The sequence below is a fragment of the Convolutriloba macropyga genome, chromosome 8, assembly GCF_964194025.1.
Source record: "Convolutriloba macropyga chromosome 8, txConMacr16.3, whole genome shotgun sequence".
In the NCBI taxonomy this organism is placed as follows: Eukaryota; Metazoa; Xenacoelomorpha; order Acoela; family Convolutidae; genus Convolutriloba; species Convolutriloba macropyga.
Window position 1 is genome coordinate 11305628 of NC_134475.1, and position 21136 is coordinate 11326763.

General features: G+C 36.2%; 2 protein-coding genes across 4 annotated transcripts in view; both read right to left on the bottom strand.

Moving 5' to 3' along the window:
- LOC142344458 (uncharacterized) overlaps positions 1–19765 on the bottom strand; it is a 35243-nt gene extending 15478 nt beyond the window's left edge. Inside the window, exons 1-2 of one of the 3 annotated variants that reach the window (XM_075396118.1) lie at positions 19478–19765; positions 1686–4292 (exon numbers count right to left, since the gene is read on the bottom strand). In XM_075396118.1, coding sequence (XP_075252233.1) covers positions 1686–3474 — 1789 coding nt within the window. In that variant the 5' untranslated portion in view covers positions 3475–4292; positions 19478–19765. Of the gene's footprint in view, positions 1–1685; positions 4293–9509; positions 9746–9882; positions 10113–19477 lie in introns of those variants that run through there. The other 2 variants (XM_075396116.1, XM_075396117.1) reach the window with 2 other exon arrangements.
- Positions 19766–19873: 108 nt separating this feature from the next.
- The window catches only part of LOC142344460 (retinoblastoma-like protein 1), a 55349-nt gene continuing 54086 nt past the window's right edge, over positions 19874–21136 (bottom strand). The window contains exon 14 of the mRNA XM_075396119.1: positions 19874–20557. Coding sequence (XP_075252234.1) covers positions 20246–20557 — 312 coding nt within the window. The 3' untranslated portion in view covers positions 19874–20245. The remainder of the gene's footprint in view (positions 20558–21136) is intronic.

The window sequence follows — 21136 nt, forward strand, 5'->3', positions numbered from 1 at the left end:
TTACAAGACGTGTCTAAACGTAAACAAAGACCCTAGTTTACTTAAAGAATAAATAGCAAAACATCAAAAGCCTGTGCTTGAGCTGAAAACACTCACTATAGTTTTAGCGCATAAGAGCAATCTCAGGTCTTTAACCTCACGCTCCCGACGGAAAAAACTCTCCAAGCGTCGTCGGAAAACGCTTCGTAACCGCCGTGCGTTCGAGGAAGAGGAACTTCCTGAAGCATTCGGTAACCTGAATGTATCCTAGTTTTGCTTTGTTGTTCACCCACTCACTGGCTGTGTGACATAGTTTACTCACAAGTAACGGGTTAGTTTGTGGTTGTTTCCTTTAAGTAGCGCACTAATAAAAATTATCTTTCCCCATTTTCTTTATCACAGAGCTCCGTGAATGCATTGAAAAACGGAACACGCTCAAAATCGCCACTGAACTTGCGCATAAAGGCATTAAGAGGAACTTCAATCCACCCAGTGCCCCCACAACAAGTTGGCATCTGGGAGAGGTTGGTCCGTAGTTTTAAGACAGTATTTTATACCATCCCCTCGGTACACGTCGTCTCAGAGATGAGGTTTTGAACACTACTTTTTGTCTGGTTGAATATGCATTAAACGCACGACCGTTAACGCCCGTAGGCGCCAACCCGTCCGGCCTAGGCGCAATAATAACCAACCATTTTCTACTTGGTAACCAAGCAAAAAGAATTGCGTCAATCGTTGTCGTTGACGAGTTTGATTATCGTAAGCGGTACCCTCGCGCGCAAGGACATTTGGTCGCGTTGGCTTACAGAGTACGTACCCGCTTTGAACCGTAGATCTAAGTGGCAGACGCCTGCCGAGCAGCACCTCAAGGTCGGCAATTTAGTCTGGATAGTTGACTCGGATTGAAGAACTCCGGTACGGTTCCGACAGCGTCGCCCGCTCTGCAATCGCACGCACGTCGTTCGGATCGCTCGTTAAGCTTGTACCAATGCTCCCAACATCTTCTTTCGGACCGGAGAATGTTACTAATACGTTGAAAGCTCAGAAAAAATTCGTTCAGCGAATTTACCTGGAGCCTACTAATATATTAAATCGATTGCGCTCGATTTAGGCTGAATATTCTTATGTTTCTCCTTGGTGATCGCTCTTAGACTAAGAGCTGCCAAAAAATGTTGCTAGATTTGCCGGTTTTGAAGCAGTTTGCTGAATCTGATACGTTACTTACAGCTGTGTTTACGAGATAGCTTATGTCTTGAATAATTTACTATACGAAAGAGTGTTTGTCACCTTTAAGAGGTCAGATAAAAAAATTTAGAAGAAAATAGTCAAGCAAAATGTTTGCACCACAAAGACATAAGTTTACAGTAATTGCTTCGCACTTCCTTCACGAGCAATCGAGAAAAAATGTGCCGATGTGGCATTTCAAATTTATTCCAGTCCATTAAACCTCACTTGAACCACTCACGTGTATGTTTTAAGGCGCCGGATTTTAGAATTATACGGGTACCTATATAGACAGTGCCTCATTCCAAAACTTGCAAAGCTTGTGTTTCAACCAGGGTTGCTTGCCTCTGTTCAAGAAACCTCGTAATTCTGGCTTACCTCATCTGCTACAAGTTTCTCGGCGAATTCCGATTTTCTGACTTCACAAAACCTACACCTTAAATTTAAACCTTTAGATATCCAATAACTCCATTAGAACTTACTTGAGAGCATGACGATAATAAAGAGGACTGGAGTTGCATAAAAAATCCACGAATCTGTCAAGGGATCCGGTTGCGTCAACCGCTCCTCGTTCCCACTCACTGTGAACACATTCCCCTTGTCAACATCTATGACACCTCCGATCGGACATTTGGCAATGCTACTGCATGTCCTGAACACGTATCCATTCTCTGCGTAGGATGTCACGAAACAACCAGGGTGGGTCAGATTCTTGGTCAAAACATGCCGGCAATAGTTGTTCGATAGATCCGTATGAGGGAGAAATTCAGTGTCCGGGTCAAACAACTTTTTGGGTAAGGTGTCCCACCTAACACAGGTACCGGATAAGGTGTAGTTACTTCGCTTTGCGTTGTACCTCCAGAGATCCACAAAATTTGAATCCTTGTTAGAACTCGGACCGTGCAAGCAACTCCTCTCCGGGAACTGATTTTCAAATTTATATTTAGACTGACAATCAGACGCTAACGACGTATCCATGAATAATGAAGATATGAAATTTGCCGGACAAAACTGGCGCAGCAATTTGACATTTTCATTGCAAAAGTATTTCTGATCAGCATTGTACAGCTTTTTGTAAAACTCCGATTCCAAAATTTTCTCGTCCTCAGATTCGGAGCAAGTTTCGTCTGTGAAACTGTATGAGCACGTTAGATTAAACACGAACTGTTCACATAGTGGAGTTATCTCAGGTCCAAATTGGGCCAGAGACTCTTTCACAACCATCATAAGATCTCGATTCAATTTAGATGTTAAGTAATCACTTTCAAATACTCGTTTACAAAATTTGTTTTCCATTTTACACATAGACTCGTGCAGTTTTGGTTCATCGTCTGCAATTGTACTTTGACCAGGAGAAATAGTTCTGGGCGCCAAAAAAGTGCCCAAAATTTCCTGCATTGGCGATAAAGACAGTGTATGATCATAACAAGTAACATTGCCTTTTCCGACCGACTCCTTGGCGAATTCAAACCCTTCACAAACATGATTAGAAATTGTGCATTTAACATTGATGCATTGCATGTATGATAGAAAATCGGTCGATATCCAAAGTTGATTTTGGTTTTCGACTTCTCGGAATTCGAACGATTCCGAAGCCAGCACCCGCTCACACGTCCACCGGATGTTCGGCGCCGGAAGACCGTGTATATCGGCATCGAACTGCAATTGAGCTTGATTTGAATCAACTTTCAAAATCACATCATGCTGGCCAAAATTCGCTTTTTCATAAACATTGATGTCGAAATCGGAGACGATTGTTTCAACATCTCTCACTGTTAATTGTAATTTATATTCACCGATACAATCTTGTGTAATTTTCGGAATTTTTAAAGCTATGTCGAAATATTTGATAGAATCACTGTCGCTTTTGAACAAGGTTGAAGGTTTGATTGTGAAGTATGAGGCATCGCAAAGATCAACTGCGTTCGTGACGCTGATGACTCTAAATGGTTGACTTTTAAAATCATCATACTGCCAATTAACAAAGTACGATTTAAACTTTTTCACGTACAGCCTTGGCAGTTCCTCATTAGTGGCGATAAGATGCCTCGCGATTCTTATAGTCCAGGTAAAGTTGAAATGAGATTCATTCTGAACGTGGAATATCTGGGAACCTTTTAATGCGTTTTGAGGCCCAACCAACTCGTAGGCAGTTCGAGGAAGGTCGTCTGATTTGGCTAGGACAAAGTGGAATGTTGCAGTAAAGGCTAGCAGCACTAGGGCAGATAGAAAGTGATGATGCGAAAGATATCCTAGAATAGGGATTGTCATTTCTTTAATGATACAATTGAATAATATACCACAAAACCACGTTTTCAACGTAATTTAAAATAACCAATCAATTGATATGTCGTTCTAACGTTAGACAACCAATAAAAATGGTAAGCTTTCGAACAAAATTACCACAGGTAGTTATGAAGTTAAGAAACGAAAAAAAAGTTATTACAAATTTAGCTGATACATTCGGAGTGATATTTGGTAAGTATTGTGAAAAAGAAAGTTAGCAAGTTTTCTATGAAGGCAGGTAACGTATAAAGAGCCTGACATCAAAATACGGAAAGAGCAGTAACAGAAAGAGGCACAGATTATAAGGAAAATAAAAAGCTCAAGACATGCTTGAATTAAAGTCCCGATCCAGGGACCTACTGCTTAACTCCCAAGAAAGACTTAATGGGCGTCCAATTTCATTCTTACTCCACTAAGTAAGGAAGGATTCAGCGTATTTGCAGAGTCGAGTAAAGTTGCGTAATAAATCAATCCGGACCCGATTACCGAGATTGGTGCAGAGATAGCAATGGTCAAAATTTATCAGGTGGCTTTTTCTCCTGGCGAGGCTTTTGCCGCATTTCCTTGCATATAGTCCTGAAGCGTCGTTCAAAATGACGGCAGCACTAGTAGTATAGTTATATCCAAGGTAATATTTGTAGTGTTGGAGCAGTGTAGTGTAATTTCGAGAACATGCGTGGAGCAGATGTTAAAGCAACACGTGTAACATAATAGCCAGATCCGTCCAGATGGTCATAGTCAATTAAATTTGTCTGACATTTCTCTTGGCCAGTTGACAGTAGCGAATACAATTAACATTGGTCCTGAAACACACGGCTTTCATTACACCGTTCTCGTTGAATGGTTCCATTTAACTACAGCCATATAATCCTATTTAATTGCTGTTTGAGAGCCACAAATTTCAAAAGCGAAACTCGGTTACAAAATACACAAACACACAACAAAGCACCTTCAATGTTTTGTCAATCCGAACTAATTGTAAACCAAAACACATTTCTAGCCACTATTTCAAGTCGGTCAAAATGACAATTAGAGATCAGCGGTCAGATCATAAAATTGTAAAATGAAAACGGACCCAATAATCTTATTTTGATCAAATTAACCCAAATGGGCTAAAATTCACCTAAAACTTTGAACAGTTTATCAACATCGAGCCAAAATAAAAATGGAATGATACTGCAAAAGATTATACAAACCCCAAAACAAATCAAAAATGGTCAAACACAAGAAATTCATGTATCTCCCGCAAGCCGAAACAAAAGTGGAAATTAGTCGAGCGAGAATTGAAACAGGTGGCCAAATATCTTTAATTTACGTCTTTTCTGCTATAAACAAAAATATGCCACAAAAATTAGCTACAATTAATGTACAGTTCTTATGTCGTGGCAAAACATGACGCGATGGAACATGAGAATCAGTAGCAAGACATTCTATCAGATTCTTATCGGATAATAGAAAAGCAGAAAAAGATTTCTAGAAGGGAACTTCGTTGCGTTGACTTCTTTGTAGAGGGGAGAATTATTTGAGGAATGTGATTTTCTGATTAACCCTTTTTAAAATTTTTCCAGATTAACAAAAAAAATTTCCTCACTAAGTTCCAGCCCGTCATAAGCAACTCGTCAAAACATGAATACAGAAAAACTGTGCATCTTTTCCGTCATAATGCACGATCGGGGTTTCGCTCCGATATAGATTAACTTTTTCCCTTCTATTGCACGAACAAGTTCAAAAAATCTCAAGGTACTTTTTCCCGAAGTCGGCTATTCCCAATGATTGTTGTATCGTTCGATCGAAAAGTGGAAGGAAAATTTTCAAAAACAAAAATGCCACTCTAAGTCTTATATTTTAAGTATCAGAATCTTGAAACAACATTTTGAGATATCAGCTGAGCCAAACAGAAGTATTTTGGGAAAACATTTTTGACCTCTGTGAAAATTGGCGTCATTCTCAAAAAAAAAGTTTTCCAAATTTATGAAATTAAGGGAAAGCTGTTCATCTTCTCACTACAAAAAAATAGCCATCCAACAGCTTTCAATCAACTCTCGTTGCCATAAGAAAAACTGCATAAATTGCCGATAAATTAACTGATAGCACCTCATCTGTTTTATCAATTTTGTTTTAACCACTTATATTCGGCTTTAGTTTCATGTTAAAAAAGGGGCGAAGTGAACAAATAAGATTTTTCTCTGTTCAAAGCTGCCATGGAAAAGACTTTTTGCTATAGTCAATTTAGCTAAATATTTCCCATTGACTGTTTTATTTGACCATCTCAATTTCCAATTGTTACTGCAATTACAGAAAAAAAAACGAATACCAAATGATTGAAGGAAAAAAGGTTGAAATCAGAAAACTACGTTCACTCGTCGATCTAAATGATTTTCATTTCAAAAAATGTGATATGATGTCAATTACTAAAGTTAATACGAGACTGAAGAGTACTTTAAACCACAGAGTACCTACAGATAGGATTTCAAAACATAAATGGACTAACGTCGGAAAAATTGCTCTCGAATAACAGGCTGGGCGTAAATTTTTATTAATGGGTCCAAAAACCAAAGGTTCGAACCCCGACATCCTCAGTCCAATTCCTTCACCTCGACAGAAGCTTTAACCACTCGGCTATCAGGGCCTTGTCATCGAATCTCTAACAATCGGAGTGAGAGCAAATAACTCAAAAATCAAGAAGTCAGAGAAAAAGTCACTTGAAAGTCAAAGATTATTCTAGAAGAAAACCGCAAAAACTGGAAAACTAAAAATCTTCATTAAAAAGACGCATACGTTTACAATAATTGCTTCTCATTCGAGAGAAATTAAAAAGCAACGAAAGAATTTTTATTATATTTTTACGAATGAATTTTTTATATCATTTTTGTTGCGATATGGAAGAGCAGCTTACTCAAAAAATTGTTTCGTAGAATTGCGAATTAGAACAGCTCAAAGAAGAAAAAAAACTAGTAATCAATCAAAGGTATGTATGCGTTCTGAAAACTAAGTATGCAAAAATAAGAATTTTTCCTCGATCTTAAATTCGCCGACGCGTCACTCATTTGTAAAAAAAATATCTTGTCATAGGATATAAATTTTGTTTGCAGCAGTACTTTATAATCCACTCAGCTAAAAATTGCTACTCTACGTAATAGAATGTGATAGAGCTTCGCTAATACTAAAACAAAACTTTTTGAAAAAAAATTGTCCCGTCCTAAACAATAGTTGCTTTCACAAGTAAACCTTTTCTTAAACCACTAGAACAAAAATAGTAATTTGAACTGTCTAATATTTTCGTAAGCGTTAAAAAAGTTTCATTAGAATTGATAAATATGATCATTCCAGCTTGAAATTGAGAGAAAAAGCTCAATGCTAACACCAATTAGGACTATACTCTAAGGAACTTTGATAACTTTATGCATGGTCTTTATATAAGACTAGATTTTATTGCCTGGGCTTTATTGTTTTATCACCTTTCTTTCGATTCCACTTTGCGACCTTGAATGTCAGTTCCAGCCAGTTGAAGTAAGTCAAATACGAAAGTCGTGACTTATGTAAACCAAAAACGTGATCGGAAGGTAAGACGGACAAAAAAAATAGCCGAAGTACTCCCAAGTAATTATAAACTTAGGCCGCAGCAAACAACTCGTTAAACACAATAAACCTCATACTTAATTGTAGAACACATTCTGAAATGAACCGAAAAACGTCGAACAAATTGCTCTCGAACAAAAGGTGGGACAATTTAATTAAGAGGGGGGCTGTAGCTTAGATAAAATTTTCTTCGCGGGTGCAAAAATTCTGACTAGGGATGGATTCAAACCCAAACTCTGGGGCGGTGGACAGAAGCATTTGGCAATCAAGTCCTTGTGCTATCTTATCTTATAATTGCTTTTGTTTTAGCAACTTCATCTCTGAAAAAGAGCAATTTAGGTCACAAGCGTGAAAAGTCACGCAAGACGTGAAACCAAAAACTTGTTCAAGAAAAAACGGTCCAGCAAAAATTTTGCATAAAAACACAATAAATGCTTCAAACGCCGTTCAAGAGCAATTAAAAAATTATCAGTAAAAACATGAGAATTGTCAAATCCGATAACAATACCTGATAAAAAATCAGACCCCGAAACAACTATTGGCAACGACCTTGCAAACATAAAAAACTAATTTCAATCGTATCCAAAGGTCACCAAAATCTTTAGAACAACGAACTTCACTAAAAACTTCCCAGATGATATAAAAATGAAAGAAATGACAAAAACTGCTTAAAAAAAATGCCCAACAAGGCACAAAAAACTCAGAATTGCATCTGAGAAATTTGCCTCAGATGGTCAAACCGATTTAAAAACGCCATATTACGAGCTCAGATAATAGAGACAAACACCTAGGCTGAAAGAGTTAGTTAGAACTAAAAAAAGCGCTTTGAAAAAGCCTCACGTGATAAAAAAAATCGCTCGGCTGGCGCAAATTTTTCCACACCAAACTTTCTCGTTCGCTCTCTCCCTCTCTCTTTCTCTCAACGAAAGTTGCATGAACAAAAACCACTCTCTATTGCGCCATGCTTTTGACTTTTGCTAGATTGACGTAAACGCTTGTGTTCACTTGCAGAAATAACTTTAAGGCCTGTTTTAGAACCACTCCACCTATTAAAAAATTTAGATCACCATAACTGCTATTTGAGTCGTAACAAGTAACTGCTATTTGAGTCGCGCCTAAATAATAGTCTTTGAGAGGCCGATGGCGGCTATTAACAAATATATGCCAATCGGACCATCATTAGACAGACATTTTCCTTTGGTCTTCTCTTAATTTACAAAAAAAAAACTTCAATTCTTTTGAAGTCGTATATCTTAGCAGAAAATCTGCTATGCAGGTCTTTCAGATGTTATCCTACACGTCTGTTTTATATATCGAATCTTCATTTTTGGCTGAACAAAAAAATAGGAGCAGCATACAGTTCCGTCTGTTATTCTCACGTCTAAAGGAGTTCACTAAAGCAGCTGTCTAAAGGTTGTTCACGACAGATGCAGGTTTCTTGATTGTTGAATTTAAGTAATTACCTTTTCAAACTCTCAAAACTGGTTCCCAAAAAAATGTTGTTTTCACTTTCTTCTTCTGATCAGAAAGGTTGCATCAAGTCTGGTAAAATTTACACTACATGGAATTCAAAACATTTCATATCAAAGAAAAAATTCCCCGAGGTAAAGTTAAAAGAACAAACAATTTCAAAGCAATCAGATTTTGACAAAAATAACCCCAAAATCTCAAGGGGGTAATGGCATTTCAAAGAACGCGTTTCACTGGTCCACAAAATCAAAGCCCCGCAGATAGGATCCTGTGGCCCATGGTCCGGACCCTCACAGGCATCCATTCAGACCAATCTCTTGGGGGAATAACCCCAAACAAAGCCAAATGCCATTTTCCCTAACATTTTAGCCATAATAACTAGAATTTACGGTTAAAAAGAGGAGCACATGAACAGCCTATGAAGTTAATTAAATGCTTCCCATTTTATATCGCAATAAAACTGATCCAAAAAATTAACAACTTTACTGTCATTTATCCTAGTTTGCCAAACGAACCCAATAAAATGGTTATAAACGAACATTACTAAGTTTGGACTTATATTAATGAAATTGTCAATAAATTACTCAAGTATGCCATGCTTGACTTTCAATTAATTTGCTATTTGTTAAATCTATAGACACAACAGTGATTAAATAAGTAAAATGCATTTTTTGCATGTCAATAAATTTTTGAACTTAACTGCTCACAGATTTCAAAACATCTTGTCCAAACATTTTATTTTGAAAGCATTCATTGCAGATATTTATTTTCCTCAAATTTGGCTGCCAATAAAACGCGTACAGTCATGACTGGGCAAGAATTGGTTAAGACGCTTAATATCAATATAATAATTGAGAAAATTTTGTGAAATAAAAGTTATCGAAACTGATTTAAAAGTAAGAGGCGAATAAAAACTACTAATAGAAATTTAAAAATATAGAATAACTCGCACGAATCTACGGAAAACATACCTGTGCAAAATTCTAGTTTAAAGCTCTCCGGCGAGCTTAGAAATTCAGGTACCAGTTTTTCTGTCGGTAAAAACAAATGTCTCTTCAAAACTGTATTTCCAAATAAATCCATCTCCCGACGGACGAACAAGTTAAAAGCAAAAGGCAACGATAGTGAATTAATCTGCAAACAATTCGACCGCGGCAGAAAGAGAGGATTTAAAAGTGTAGTTTTGATCTTCACGTGGCAGCTCCAACTGAGGCGGTACCATTGTTTCCTAGCCAAAATCCCACAAAACAAACCATCCTATCTAATCCCAAAAATTTTCCCACGAGGTGGGAATTAATTGATAAGGCAGGAGAAAAACAAAAATAAACAAAAAACGCCACAAACCTGTTCTAAAAGCACGGCCAGTGTCGGAGTAAATGAGAGTAAACAATAATATTTTTGACATCAAAGGAGAATGAGAAATGCACGTTCACAGCGCTGAAAAAGAACAACAATAGACTCTCCTACGCCTTATAGTACACATTTATTAATGTTCAATACGCGACAAGTAACAACAGCATCACCGCAAATAATACTGCTACTGCTACAACTGAAATAGCAAAACGAACACCATTAATGGTTAAAGAGTGAAGGATAAAAAATAATATGGAAAACATAACTAATAATAGTATCATAACCACAACACTGTTTATGATAAGAAGAGCAACTAACTAACAGAACAGAACAGCAAAACAAGCACGGCTCCTATCCAATATCTCCATCTCAACAGCAACAACATCAACAACTTGAGAGACACAATAACTGGTAGTCTAATTGTTTTCTAGGCCAATTTCACTGCTTTTCCAATTGTACACTCGCTGAACATATTAAAAACAAGTGGCACTATATTTCTCCACTATTTTGACTTGACTTCAACGTCCCTTAATACTTGCTCAATTGAATGGAAACGATAGAGAGAGAGAGGGACAATTAATAATTTAATATCTAAGAGAGAGAGAGAAAAAAAATCGCAAGCTCCACTACAAAAACTATGTTCAAATTATGATGCTGAACAACTACTGCGAAATGGGCGATCTTAGCTCAACTGCCATTTAGAAAGGCAAAGACAAACAGACTCTTTGGAGATAAAGGCACCTGAAGGAACCGACCAAATCCTCTTTTCCTTCACTCCACTGTCTCAATTTTCCCAATATTGCAATATTTTAGATAGTAATATTAATGATCTTTTTCCTTCTTTCATCCTTCCATCCTCTCATTATATGGTGGAAAAATTTTATGCCTTCAATCGTTTTCCGTTCCATCTCACTAGTCAACATTTGACTTAACTTCATTTCCAAAATTTCTCGCTCCAAATATAAAAGAATTATCAAAGTTTCCAACAAACGAAAAATTAAAATTGAAATAATAAATGCCACATGTGAAAATAAAAGAATCAGAAAGGTACGTTTGGAAATAAGGTTTCAATTTATCATATTAAAAAAACGTAAAAACTAAACAAAAAATTTGTTCATCAAAGAAGCGTATGCGGCTTCTTACATTCAACATAGTCGGTTCACGTGTATAATGAAAAAGCTGCTCATCAAGGGCCAAAATGAACGTTATATTCTTTTGTCTACAACACACAGAACTGGAGATTTAAGAACCTTAAAAGTTCGATAATTTTTGCACAAAAATTATTTCATCAATATCTGGCCTGCAAGTCTACTATTGGAATCTAGAGAAATCATGATTAAAAATTTCCTTTTTTTCTAGGTTAAAGCGAGTAATAGTTATCCACAACGACAGGGAGAGAAAAAAACTTTCAAATTCTGTTTTGATAAGCTTCAAAAGTTTTTTAATCGACCGGCTATATGCATTCAAGCTCAATTAATCGAAAATGGAACCAAATCTGTAAAATAATTGCAAAGTGGTAAAAATTTAGATGGGTAAAACTGGAGGTCTCAAGACCTCATCAGGGCAAAATCTCTAAACTTACTCACGAGAAAACGTTTCCTGACGAAAGAATTAGTAAAATGTTACTAACATTAACGGCTTTTTGTCATAACAAAATGGCCAACTTAATGTGTATAATAGCAACTTGAAAATTCGTTGATCAATGTAGAGAACAGAAATAATACTTTTGCTTCACTTGAAAGTTCTCAGCGCCGCTAAATAGTCGTTTCTTCCGTAAGCACAAATTTCTATCACAGCGAGTGATAGCACTCACAGAAAATCTCACATGAAAAAATATCGACAAAGACAAAACATGAAAGCCTTTGTCAACTTTGTTGTGAATTTCTAGTTAGAGATATTGAAGATCGGAGAGCAATTAGAATATTGATTTTTGTTTAAATCGATGAATGCTTGTGATCGTTTTTTGTTTGTATGCTTTAAATTCAATAGCCCTGAAAAAATGATGTAAAAGAAAAGGCGAAACAATTATCAGAGGCTTCAGAATTTTAGGTTAGGGTTAATTATCCGAAACATTGTTCAAATTGGAAAATGAGGCGCTTATCATCGGATTGCTAGAAAGTAAAATTACCAGTATAGTATTATTAGCATTCAATAAGAAAACAAACAAAAAAACAGAAATTATCATGGAACTCATTATTCTTGCATGTTAACTCTCTTCTCCATGACAAAATAGTAAAAAGTAATCAGCAGAGTATATTAACTTAGAGTATACGAGGGCCACAAAAGTAAGAGTCTTTTTTCTCTTTTAAGACTTGCTTATAGAAACTTCATCTATTTTGGAAACCAATAAATTGAACTTCCTTTTCAAAGACTGATTAGATTTCAAGTGCCATTAATTACATTAAAAAGTTTCTGCCGTTTTCTTTTCACTTTTTGTTTTCATGAAACGTCTGAATTTTGAATTTTCCAAAGTTGCAATGAAATTTACCAAAAAGACCTGCCAACTGAAGAATTATTTCAAATCAGCCTATCTGACGGAGAGAAGAAACCAAAAAATTTCAACCTCAATATCTCGAGAAAATAAGAAAAAAATGTCTCTCAGGCAATCTATTCAGTTTCTCACGTTCTTTCTAATGATACCACTATTGTATATCTCCGCAAAAGCATCGTCGGCCAAAATTAGTTTAAGTAGTGCAGGTATGCAGTTCCTGAACCACCGAAAAACTGAACTTTAGCATAAAATCAATAAAACAATTGAACTTGAATAAAACTACGGCAGTACTTATATGTCGTGACCGGTGTTGCTTTGACATTTGGTACATTTAAAGCTGACCTACTCCCATAAGATTTTCGACCTTCCATTTAGTAAAATACTTGTCACATTCCATTAACTCACAAAAAACTATAAAATCAACTCCATTAACTAGTACTGTATGTTTGTCCCACTGTATGATTCGTTAAGAACACCCAACAAGTTAGAGCGCACTGCCTTGAAAACAAAAGATTATAAATCGTTTTACTAATTTAAAATTAGCAAGATTAGTGAAAACTTGAGCTTCATCCAGCGGGAGCCGCCGACAACTTGTTATGAAATCTTGACTCTTTTGCAAAAAAACTGGACATCTAATAGACAAGCAAACGCAAAAAAAAAATGGAGAAATTAGAAAAATTGAAATGAGCAAAATTTAATTAATAGTTGGTTGGTGCAGTTCTTGACATAAATATCCTCGAAACCAATTTTGAGCAACAAATATATATATATATATATATATATATATATATATATATATATATATATATATATATATTCAAACCCGCAAGTACAAACCATATAAACGGTTCATTGGAGCCTAATCGAAGAAAAAAATTCAAATACTTGAAAATAGCAAAATTGTTTACTGATTTTTATTTGAGTGAAAATTACTAATGCAAAAACCTCAAGAAACAGAAGCGAAATGAACATCTAAATTGCTCAAGACCTTAATGTAATGGAACCAACGTCAGTGGAAGACCCATTCAACAGAAAACTAAAAAACGTGGAAAAAACAAGAAAAACTGCACGATTTGGGACTCAAAAGCTTCAAAAAGACCTTTTCGCCTTTCAGTTAGCTTTTGCGAGTGTTTAAGGACACTAAGTACTTGAAAGATTCCTAAAGCCAGATTAGAGACTCTGATGAAACTTAATTACCAATGGGCTTCACCAGTTTATCCCGTTTTGAACCAGTCATCAAAAATGCGCGATCACATCTGGGTTGAAAACCAAGGTGGCCAATAAAAATGCAAAGGAAAACAAACAGGAAACTTGGCATCTAAGAAAAAACTAGCTTGACTTACAAAAGGCAAGCAGAAGCAGGCAGAAACGACAGATGCCGCTGAGAAACTGCTGAAAATTCTTGGTGCTCAAGTCTTCAGAAACAACAAGGTGATAAAAATTCTACGCAACTACCCACCTACAAGCTCAAAACTGTTCTTTTGACCACTGAGTAGGCAGTATTGTTGTTGAATTCAAAAAATAGGCCAGAAAATTGTCAAAAAACTTTTTACGCACAATTGTTCAAAATTGTCTAATGAAAATCTACATGACAACTTAATTAGAGCTGAGCAAAAATCCGGAAGGACATATTTTGTGCTATCAAAGTCTTTCCGTTAACACACTTCAAAATTTCATTGGCCCCTTGAAGTAAAAAAAAACTCAGTGACAAAAACTTAGTTGACAAAACTTAGTGAAAAACTTACAAGATCGCGAAATTTACTACAATTTTTGCATTTAAGTTGGCAATCAAAAGCATATCTCGAAAAACAATGAAAAACAGCACACTTTTGAGCTTAAAGGTTGAAAATTCCTTCCCGGCAAATTCAGCACACTAGGCACTTAAAAACACTAGGCACTTAAAAAAAACCCTACTAAAAGCCGCTTTCTCCTAAGAAAAACTCGTCCGTCTTCTGCTATCTTACACAGCAACCCCACACAATACAATTACCTGGGATTGTCAAAAAAGTTTAAATAATACCCACAGAGACTGACGGCGGCTATTAATGATACAAAACAATCAACATTTCAGGAGTCTCAGAATTGAAAACGAACAAAATAAAGATTGAAAAGTTTCAAAAACGCATTTATATCGAAAAGGGTGATAACTACTGATTGAACAATGAGCACAAGATTTGCTTAGTTTCGTAAACAAAATTTTTAAAAAATACTTATTTGGTTAGAGGAAACAAAAGCGAGATACATCATTTTAACTCACTGGAGTTTCTACCACAGAAAACTGCTAATCAATTTTTGGATACAGCGAAAAATATAGTAATCGAAACCCAAGTACAATCGGAAAATGGCTGGATCTATTCTAAGACCCACCCCAATTTTTATGCCCCCCCCCCTTAAAAATTTTGGGTTGTTATATAGGACGTTACTAGATAAAGAACAGAACGTCCGCTTTCATGGTGTAAAAGTTATGTGCCGACTTAGCTGGGAGAGGGGGACAGACAAACATCGATTATAAATATTGCCTCTTATAATAACATTCAACTAAAAACTTTCAAAAATTGCAAACAAATTATTGCTTCTTGTTTCAAGTTGCTTTGACAAGCATTCAAAGCCTTGAGCAAACAATTTGTGTATTATTCAAGGAACATTAAATTCGCCGAAAAACTTATGCGCACCCATTGAATAAGTTTCGATTGAATAAGTTTCAAGACATTGATTGAAGTTCGATTCAAGACATGGATTGAATGGCTCCGCCTTTCAATTGAGTGGATTAAAAAACTCTTCGATGGACAAACTACAAAAAATCGTTTTTTTTTTGTCATGAGCAATGCGGTAACTCTTAAAGTTTTTCCGAAAAACATGCTCACAAAATATATTCCATATGAGAAAAAATTTCGGTCAACTGATCGTTGGGCTTTGAGCTATTAGACAACGGGAAAGAATTAGCTGATTTTTGCGCTGCCACATGGTGAAAATATCCTCCTAGCTTTCAGAATGAGCATAATCAGAACGAACTGTGATGAAGAGAAGGCTTTCAATTCCAATAAGAACTTCGTTTCGTGGGCTTGATTAAGCATACCCGGCAGGTTGCCGGGAAATAGCCGCCGTTGATTCCCATAACCAAGATTGGGATTGAAAGACAAGACAAAAAATTAGCGAAAAAATGATTTTTGTACAAACAATTTCAAATTGCGAACTATTTTGATGTCATTTTGGAGCTGAACATACTCATGTTTCGTAGTGAGACCACACAGGGGCTAGTATCAATACCAATAAGCATTAGAGATGGTAACTAAGAACAAAGATCGAGTAACGGGTATCTAAAATCGAGCTTTATGGGTTTATCCCGTGTCTATTTCTGAAGGCGTTTTTGATACTGAATCTGTTCGTTTTGAATTAATTTGCTGAGCAACTGCTGTCGAAAAACACTTTTAGCAGAATGAGAGAAAAGTGAAACTAGCCGAGAGAAGTAAAAAAAATTCACACAAAATGTCGAAAAGGCGGCAAAATGAGTTAAATCAAAAAACTTTTATCCGACGAAGTAAAAAACATCACAGGACAAGCAAGTCCGGACGTACAATTCTAGGAATTTTCATTAAATAAGCAAAAAACTAGACCTCGAACGGACTATGAGTGAATTGGGAAAACCATTTCTAAAAAATCAGATAAAAAACAAACAGAAAATCAATGTCAAAATGCCACTAGCAAGAACAAAAAACCAACAGCAAGAAATGTAAATTTGATTCTAACAAAAAACTAGGCCTACAATGAGCCATGAATGGATTGGGAAAAACATTCAGAAAAACATCTAATCCAAACATTGAAAAAAAAGTAAAAACCAAATTGAAATTGCCGCATGTGAACAAAAATCACTAGCGAGAAAGTGAATTTTTGTTCAAACACCAATTTTTTTTACTCTACTCAAAAAGTCGAACGAAAAAAATTCACGCCCAAAACCACTCGCTTTTTCGCTCCTTTTTCTGTTTCAGCGTGACCAAAATTACTACTCCAATTTGGCTTCGAAAATCATGAAAATGTGTGAACAGATCTTAAAAGATAGCCGGAAGAATTCCGGAAACAAATCGAAGTGGAAATCCATTTATACGCCATCCAACTACTCATCGGACAAAACGTCCTTCCACTAATTTATGATTATCTTGAAACAAAACCATAAAACAAAAAAGTTAAATCAAGAAAATGAAATCTGTTAAAATATGATAAAATCTGATCAAATTTTTGTCATAAATTGAGATCACGAAAACACTATCCCTGCCAAAATTACTTAAACAAAACTAGCGCCTACTAAATCCACTTATGAGTTTTTTTAAATACTTGAAGTCAAATAATGAAAAAAAACTCAAAAACAACTTGTTCTAACAAACGGGAACAAGTTAATAATTTTTTTAATATTACACAAAGCATATAAATCCAAAGAAAAAAAATCCTTTCAGCCAATAGGGCATCCAGATGCTCGCAAAACAATAGGCAACTCATAATAGGCTAAGAAACTTGTCTAAAAAAACAAAAAAAACGAAAACTGCATAAAATTAAGAAAAATAGTACCAATTTTCGCAATTTTTTGTCATACTTCTCAACAAAATAATTCATATCCGCAAAACTGAAACCAATTTTTATCTGAAATTTGCTCAAGTAGAAGGGATCTTTTCAATACCCATTTGAGCCAGTTAAACAAAAAATTGTCAAAAAACGCAAAAGTTAGCCCGAAAATCAGCAAAATACATGAAAAACCTGTGAATTAGCATAAAATTCATATGAATTTCCAGAAACCTTCATACCACTGCCAAAACCAGCCCAAAATTAAAACAAAAACATAACCAAAATTCTAAACCAAAAACGAAAAAAAAACTGCTTGAAAATACCGCACAAGAACAAAAAATGCACAAGAACAATTTACAGAAAATTTTTTTCACACCTCACTTTCTCGCTCTCTGGAAAATAGCGATATGAACAAAAAACCACTCTCTTTTCTGTCCACTCTTTATTGTAACAAAATCGCACCAAATTTTTTCACGCGTTTCATTTCCCGCTTCAAAATTCAATCCAATAAAATTGATTAAAAAAGACTTCTCCAATACTTCTCTTCGAGTCGTAAAAAAGACAGCGCCCCAATACAATTCAAATTCTTTGAATTGAAAGAAAAATAGGAGCGCTATAATAGCCGGCTGAGAAGCTGAGGCGGCTATTAAATATTGCATGCCTATTGGTCACTCGGAAGAGTTTTGAAGCCTCCCTGCTTTCAAAATTATCAATGCTTTCAACTTTTATAAAAAAAAAAGAATTCTATTTTGATTAAGGCATATTTTGTAAAATTCGCACCAAAAATCGCATTCAATTATGCCTACACGGAACATACATATTTACCAATATGCTTTATTAAAATATCGCCATTTGAAAAGCCACTGCAGTCAAATTTTTTTTTACGATTGGTTTATTTCTAGACCTCAGAACACTTTTGTATCTACTATTTTTTGACGGTAACTGAAATGAGCTTGAGCGCAGCCATTACTGGTGCTATGATAGCAGTTTCGACATCAAATTTTTTAGTTGTTATCATAATTGAAGCTGGGATGACCCAATTATTTTTATATCAAACAGTTCATGAAAGGGTTACAACTTGAGCGCAGTCAGTACTTAAAATCCCAGTGCTTTCAAAACTTTCAGAATCCTTCGACTCAAATTTTTTTCTATGGAATATAATTACAAATTTGAAAGACCACCAGTTTATTAACATTTGTTTTTATTCTTAATTACATCGAAGAAAAGAACATGGTTACACCTAACAACTAATATTTTGTCCCTACTGCACAAAATGTTCTACCCAAATGTTCTACCTTGAACATTTATAAGTCACTTATGCAAAATGAGATAATGCAAATGGAAGAATACTTCATTCGTGACGCTTTAAAAACAAAGATTTTGAGTTCCAATTGGATATCTAATTTTAGGCGTTTATAGTTTTGATAAATGTTTTACCGCTGTCAGGGTCATAACCATGAAACTTTCAACCCTGCTTTTTAAAACTTCTCCAAAAAACAGCCAAGATCACCTACAAATTTTCAATGGCGTTCAGATGCTGACTATAAGGACGACTAATCATGACCATTCCAACAACTCCTAGTTCTTTTGAATAAATTCGGAAATCTTTATACAGAGGAGCATTATCTTGAAAAAAGCACTTGAGAGACTAATAATGGGCGAACCGCTCTCAACGACTGTCGAGCGATTGGCTTCCTCAGTAGCTAGCTACGGTTTAGGGAGGCTAGTCTTAATTGAACGGGCGTAGGGGTGAAGTGCGGGGTCAAACTCTTAACAAACGCCCTTCATACCATGAATTTGTCTCGTAATTTTCTTCGTAGAATCGAATAGTTAGAGTCTAGCCAGCCGACAGACTCTAAGAAAAGTTACTGCATTCCGGGGGAGGGGGGGGGCGGTTTTGACTGCACGAGGCCCTTACAGTCTGAACGATGAGCAGGGGTGGGGATTGGAGGTGAAGTGAGAGGGGGGCTGATGTAGGGAGGGGGGGAGGGGTGGCTCAACCTCTAAGCACCGCCCATCCCACCATAAATATAAGTCTCCAAAACAGTTTCTATTAATAGCATACTTGGACACTAGTGAACTGAAAGCCTCTATGAGCACTTAATGCCCGCTCGGCGCTATCTGTTTATCCCGTTTTTGAGGACGAAAAGTCAATTGGGTCAGACAAAAAATCGGTCAAGCAAAAAATTGCATTAAAAAAGACCGACAGGACTAATATAATTGTTACAAAATTCGTTTGAGAGGAACTAAAAAGCTTAATAATCAGCCAACAAGCAAAGACTCGCATTTAAATTAGCTGTCTAAGCTAAGTACAAAAAAAATCTGATCTTTTCGGTTGGTGCCCCCCCTCACCTTCGTGGGTGCATATTATTTGCAACCCCAGACGCACGTGCCACATAATGATTTAAGATGCAATGGCACGTTCTCTGTAACTAGTGGGTGCGTAACGACGTACTCGGGGGGGGGGGGGGGCACAAACGGAAAATATCCAAAATTTCTTATTTTCAATTCTTCTTTCATTAAAAACTATTAAGAACAAACCTCAAAATCTACGTGAAGATGAACTGCGAAACAGATTTGTCTCAGATCTGAACTAGGAAGTTCATTAAGATTTATGAACTCAACAGGAACCTTATAGAGAACGTCGGATTATATAAGACGTGGAGCTGTGTGGACTAGGGGAGCTTATAAAATCTAATCACAGTTTTTCTTCCCCTCCAGCGATCATTAAACTCAGGACGATTAAAATGAAATCTCGCAAATAATTTGAATGAACTCTTAGTTCAATTTGGCACATCATCAATGATCATCAACCCAATATATTCCGAGTTCAAATTGCATTCCTTGCAAACACTTCGCGCCAATTGGTCGTTCCATTTGGGTAATTACATTCATATAATTTTAATGACTTCCTGGTTATATTCGGATATGAGATGTCATTAGTAAAAATTTCTCACGCCCTTTAAAACGCAGTTGACTTTGATATATAGAGGTTGACGCCATTTTTAGTATCAAAATAGATCATCATTCAAACACTTTTCAAACATCTTTAAAATAATTAAAGTCGGTATAGCTTCTAACTAGACAAACTGAACTTTTCTAAGCTCATTAAACTCTGCAGCTTTCACTGGCAAAATCCTCTAAGTCAAGAGGTCATTTGGCAAAAGACACGTGACTACTTTAGCCCAATTACAACCCTTGAATTGCGGTAGGCAGAAATTCACAAGGTCAGGTTGCAATTGCAAAACTTGAGCAATCTTGCAGTGCAGACGTAGAGCTATTTGTGATCACAACTTTCGTCAATTTTTATCACCGATTATCAATAATGGTTGCAAATGACTGCGTCGATTTGTCGCTGTTTGATGCACTACTGAAAGTAGTGACAACACTCGAATTGTTACCGATTCGTATTGTTTGGGCATTGCGTCTAACATAGGGTGGCGCACCTTGCACTCCCGTTCGAGGATTGGAAGCGTCAATCAATTGGTTGCTATATTTATAACTAGAACCAGTTATAATGGCTGATTTCAAAGCTGACGGTTGTGCAATTCTCGTAGTTGTCTGCGATCTCTTTCTACTCAACTCTTGTGATCGTATATGTGAATTTATATCGTCAAGCGTCTGAAACATTAAAGTAGAATTTTGAAGCATAATAATGTACAACTCACTAAGAGGGAATCATGTATTACTGTATTACATTTTGCAAACGAAGCGAATCAATTGAAATATGACAGCACTCTGAAAGCCGTGTGTTCACTTTGGCTTGTGGATTTTCTCAAAAAGGTGGATGAGAGGGGTCAGAACATATGTGCGAAAGCACATTACCGAGCCTCTTTGTTTAGGTTCTACTGATAACGATAGTTCCCCGCTCACTGTTGAGAAAGTTTCCAACTTCTCGATTGACTACTTATAGTAAAAAGAGACTTAATGGTAAGAAAAACAAGCTGATCATTAAAATAAGCCGACATTTTATGATCATGTGCTCTGAAAAAGGGAAAACTTGAGAATTTCGAAATAACTGCTCTAGAAAATAGACACGTTCATTGTCAGCAATTCTACTTGCATTGACAAACCTTTCAGGAAGAACAAAAATTCTATGGAACCCACTACATTCAACAGGTAGGCGATTTCGCTTTACTGGAAATAAGGCACAATTTTCTCTTAAAAAAGACCAGATCACGCCTTCTCACGAACAGCAAC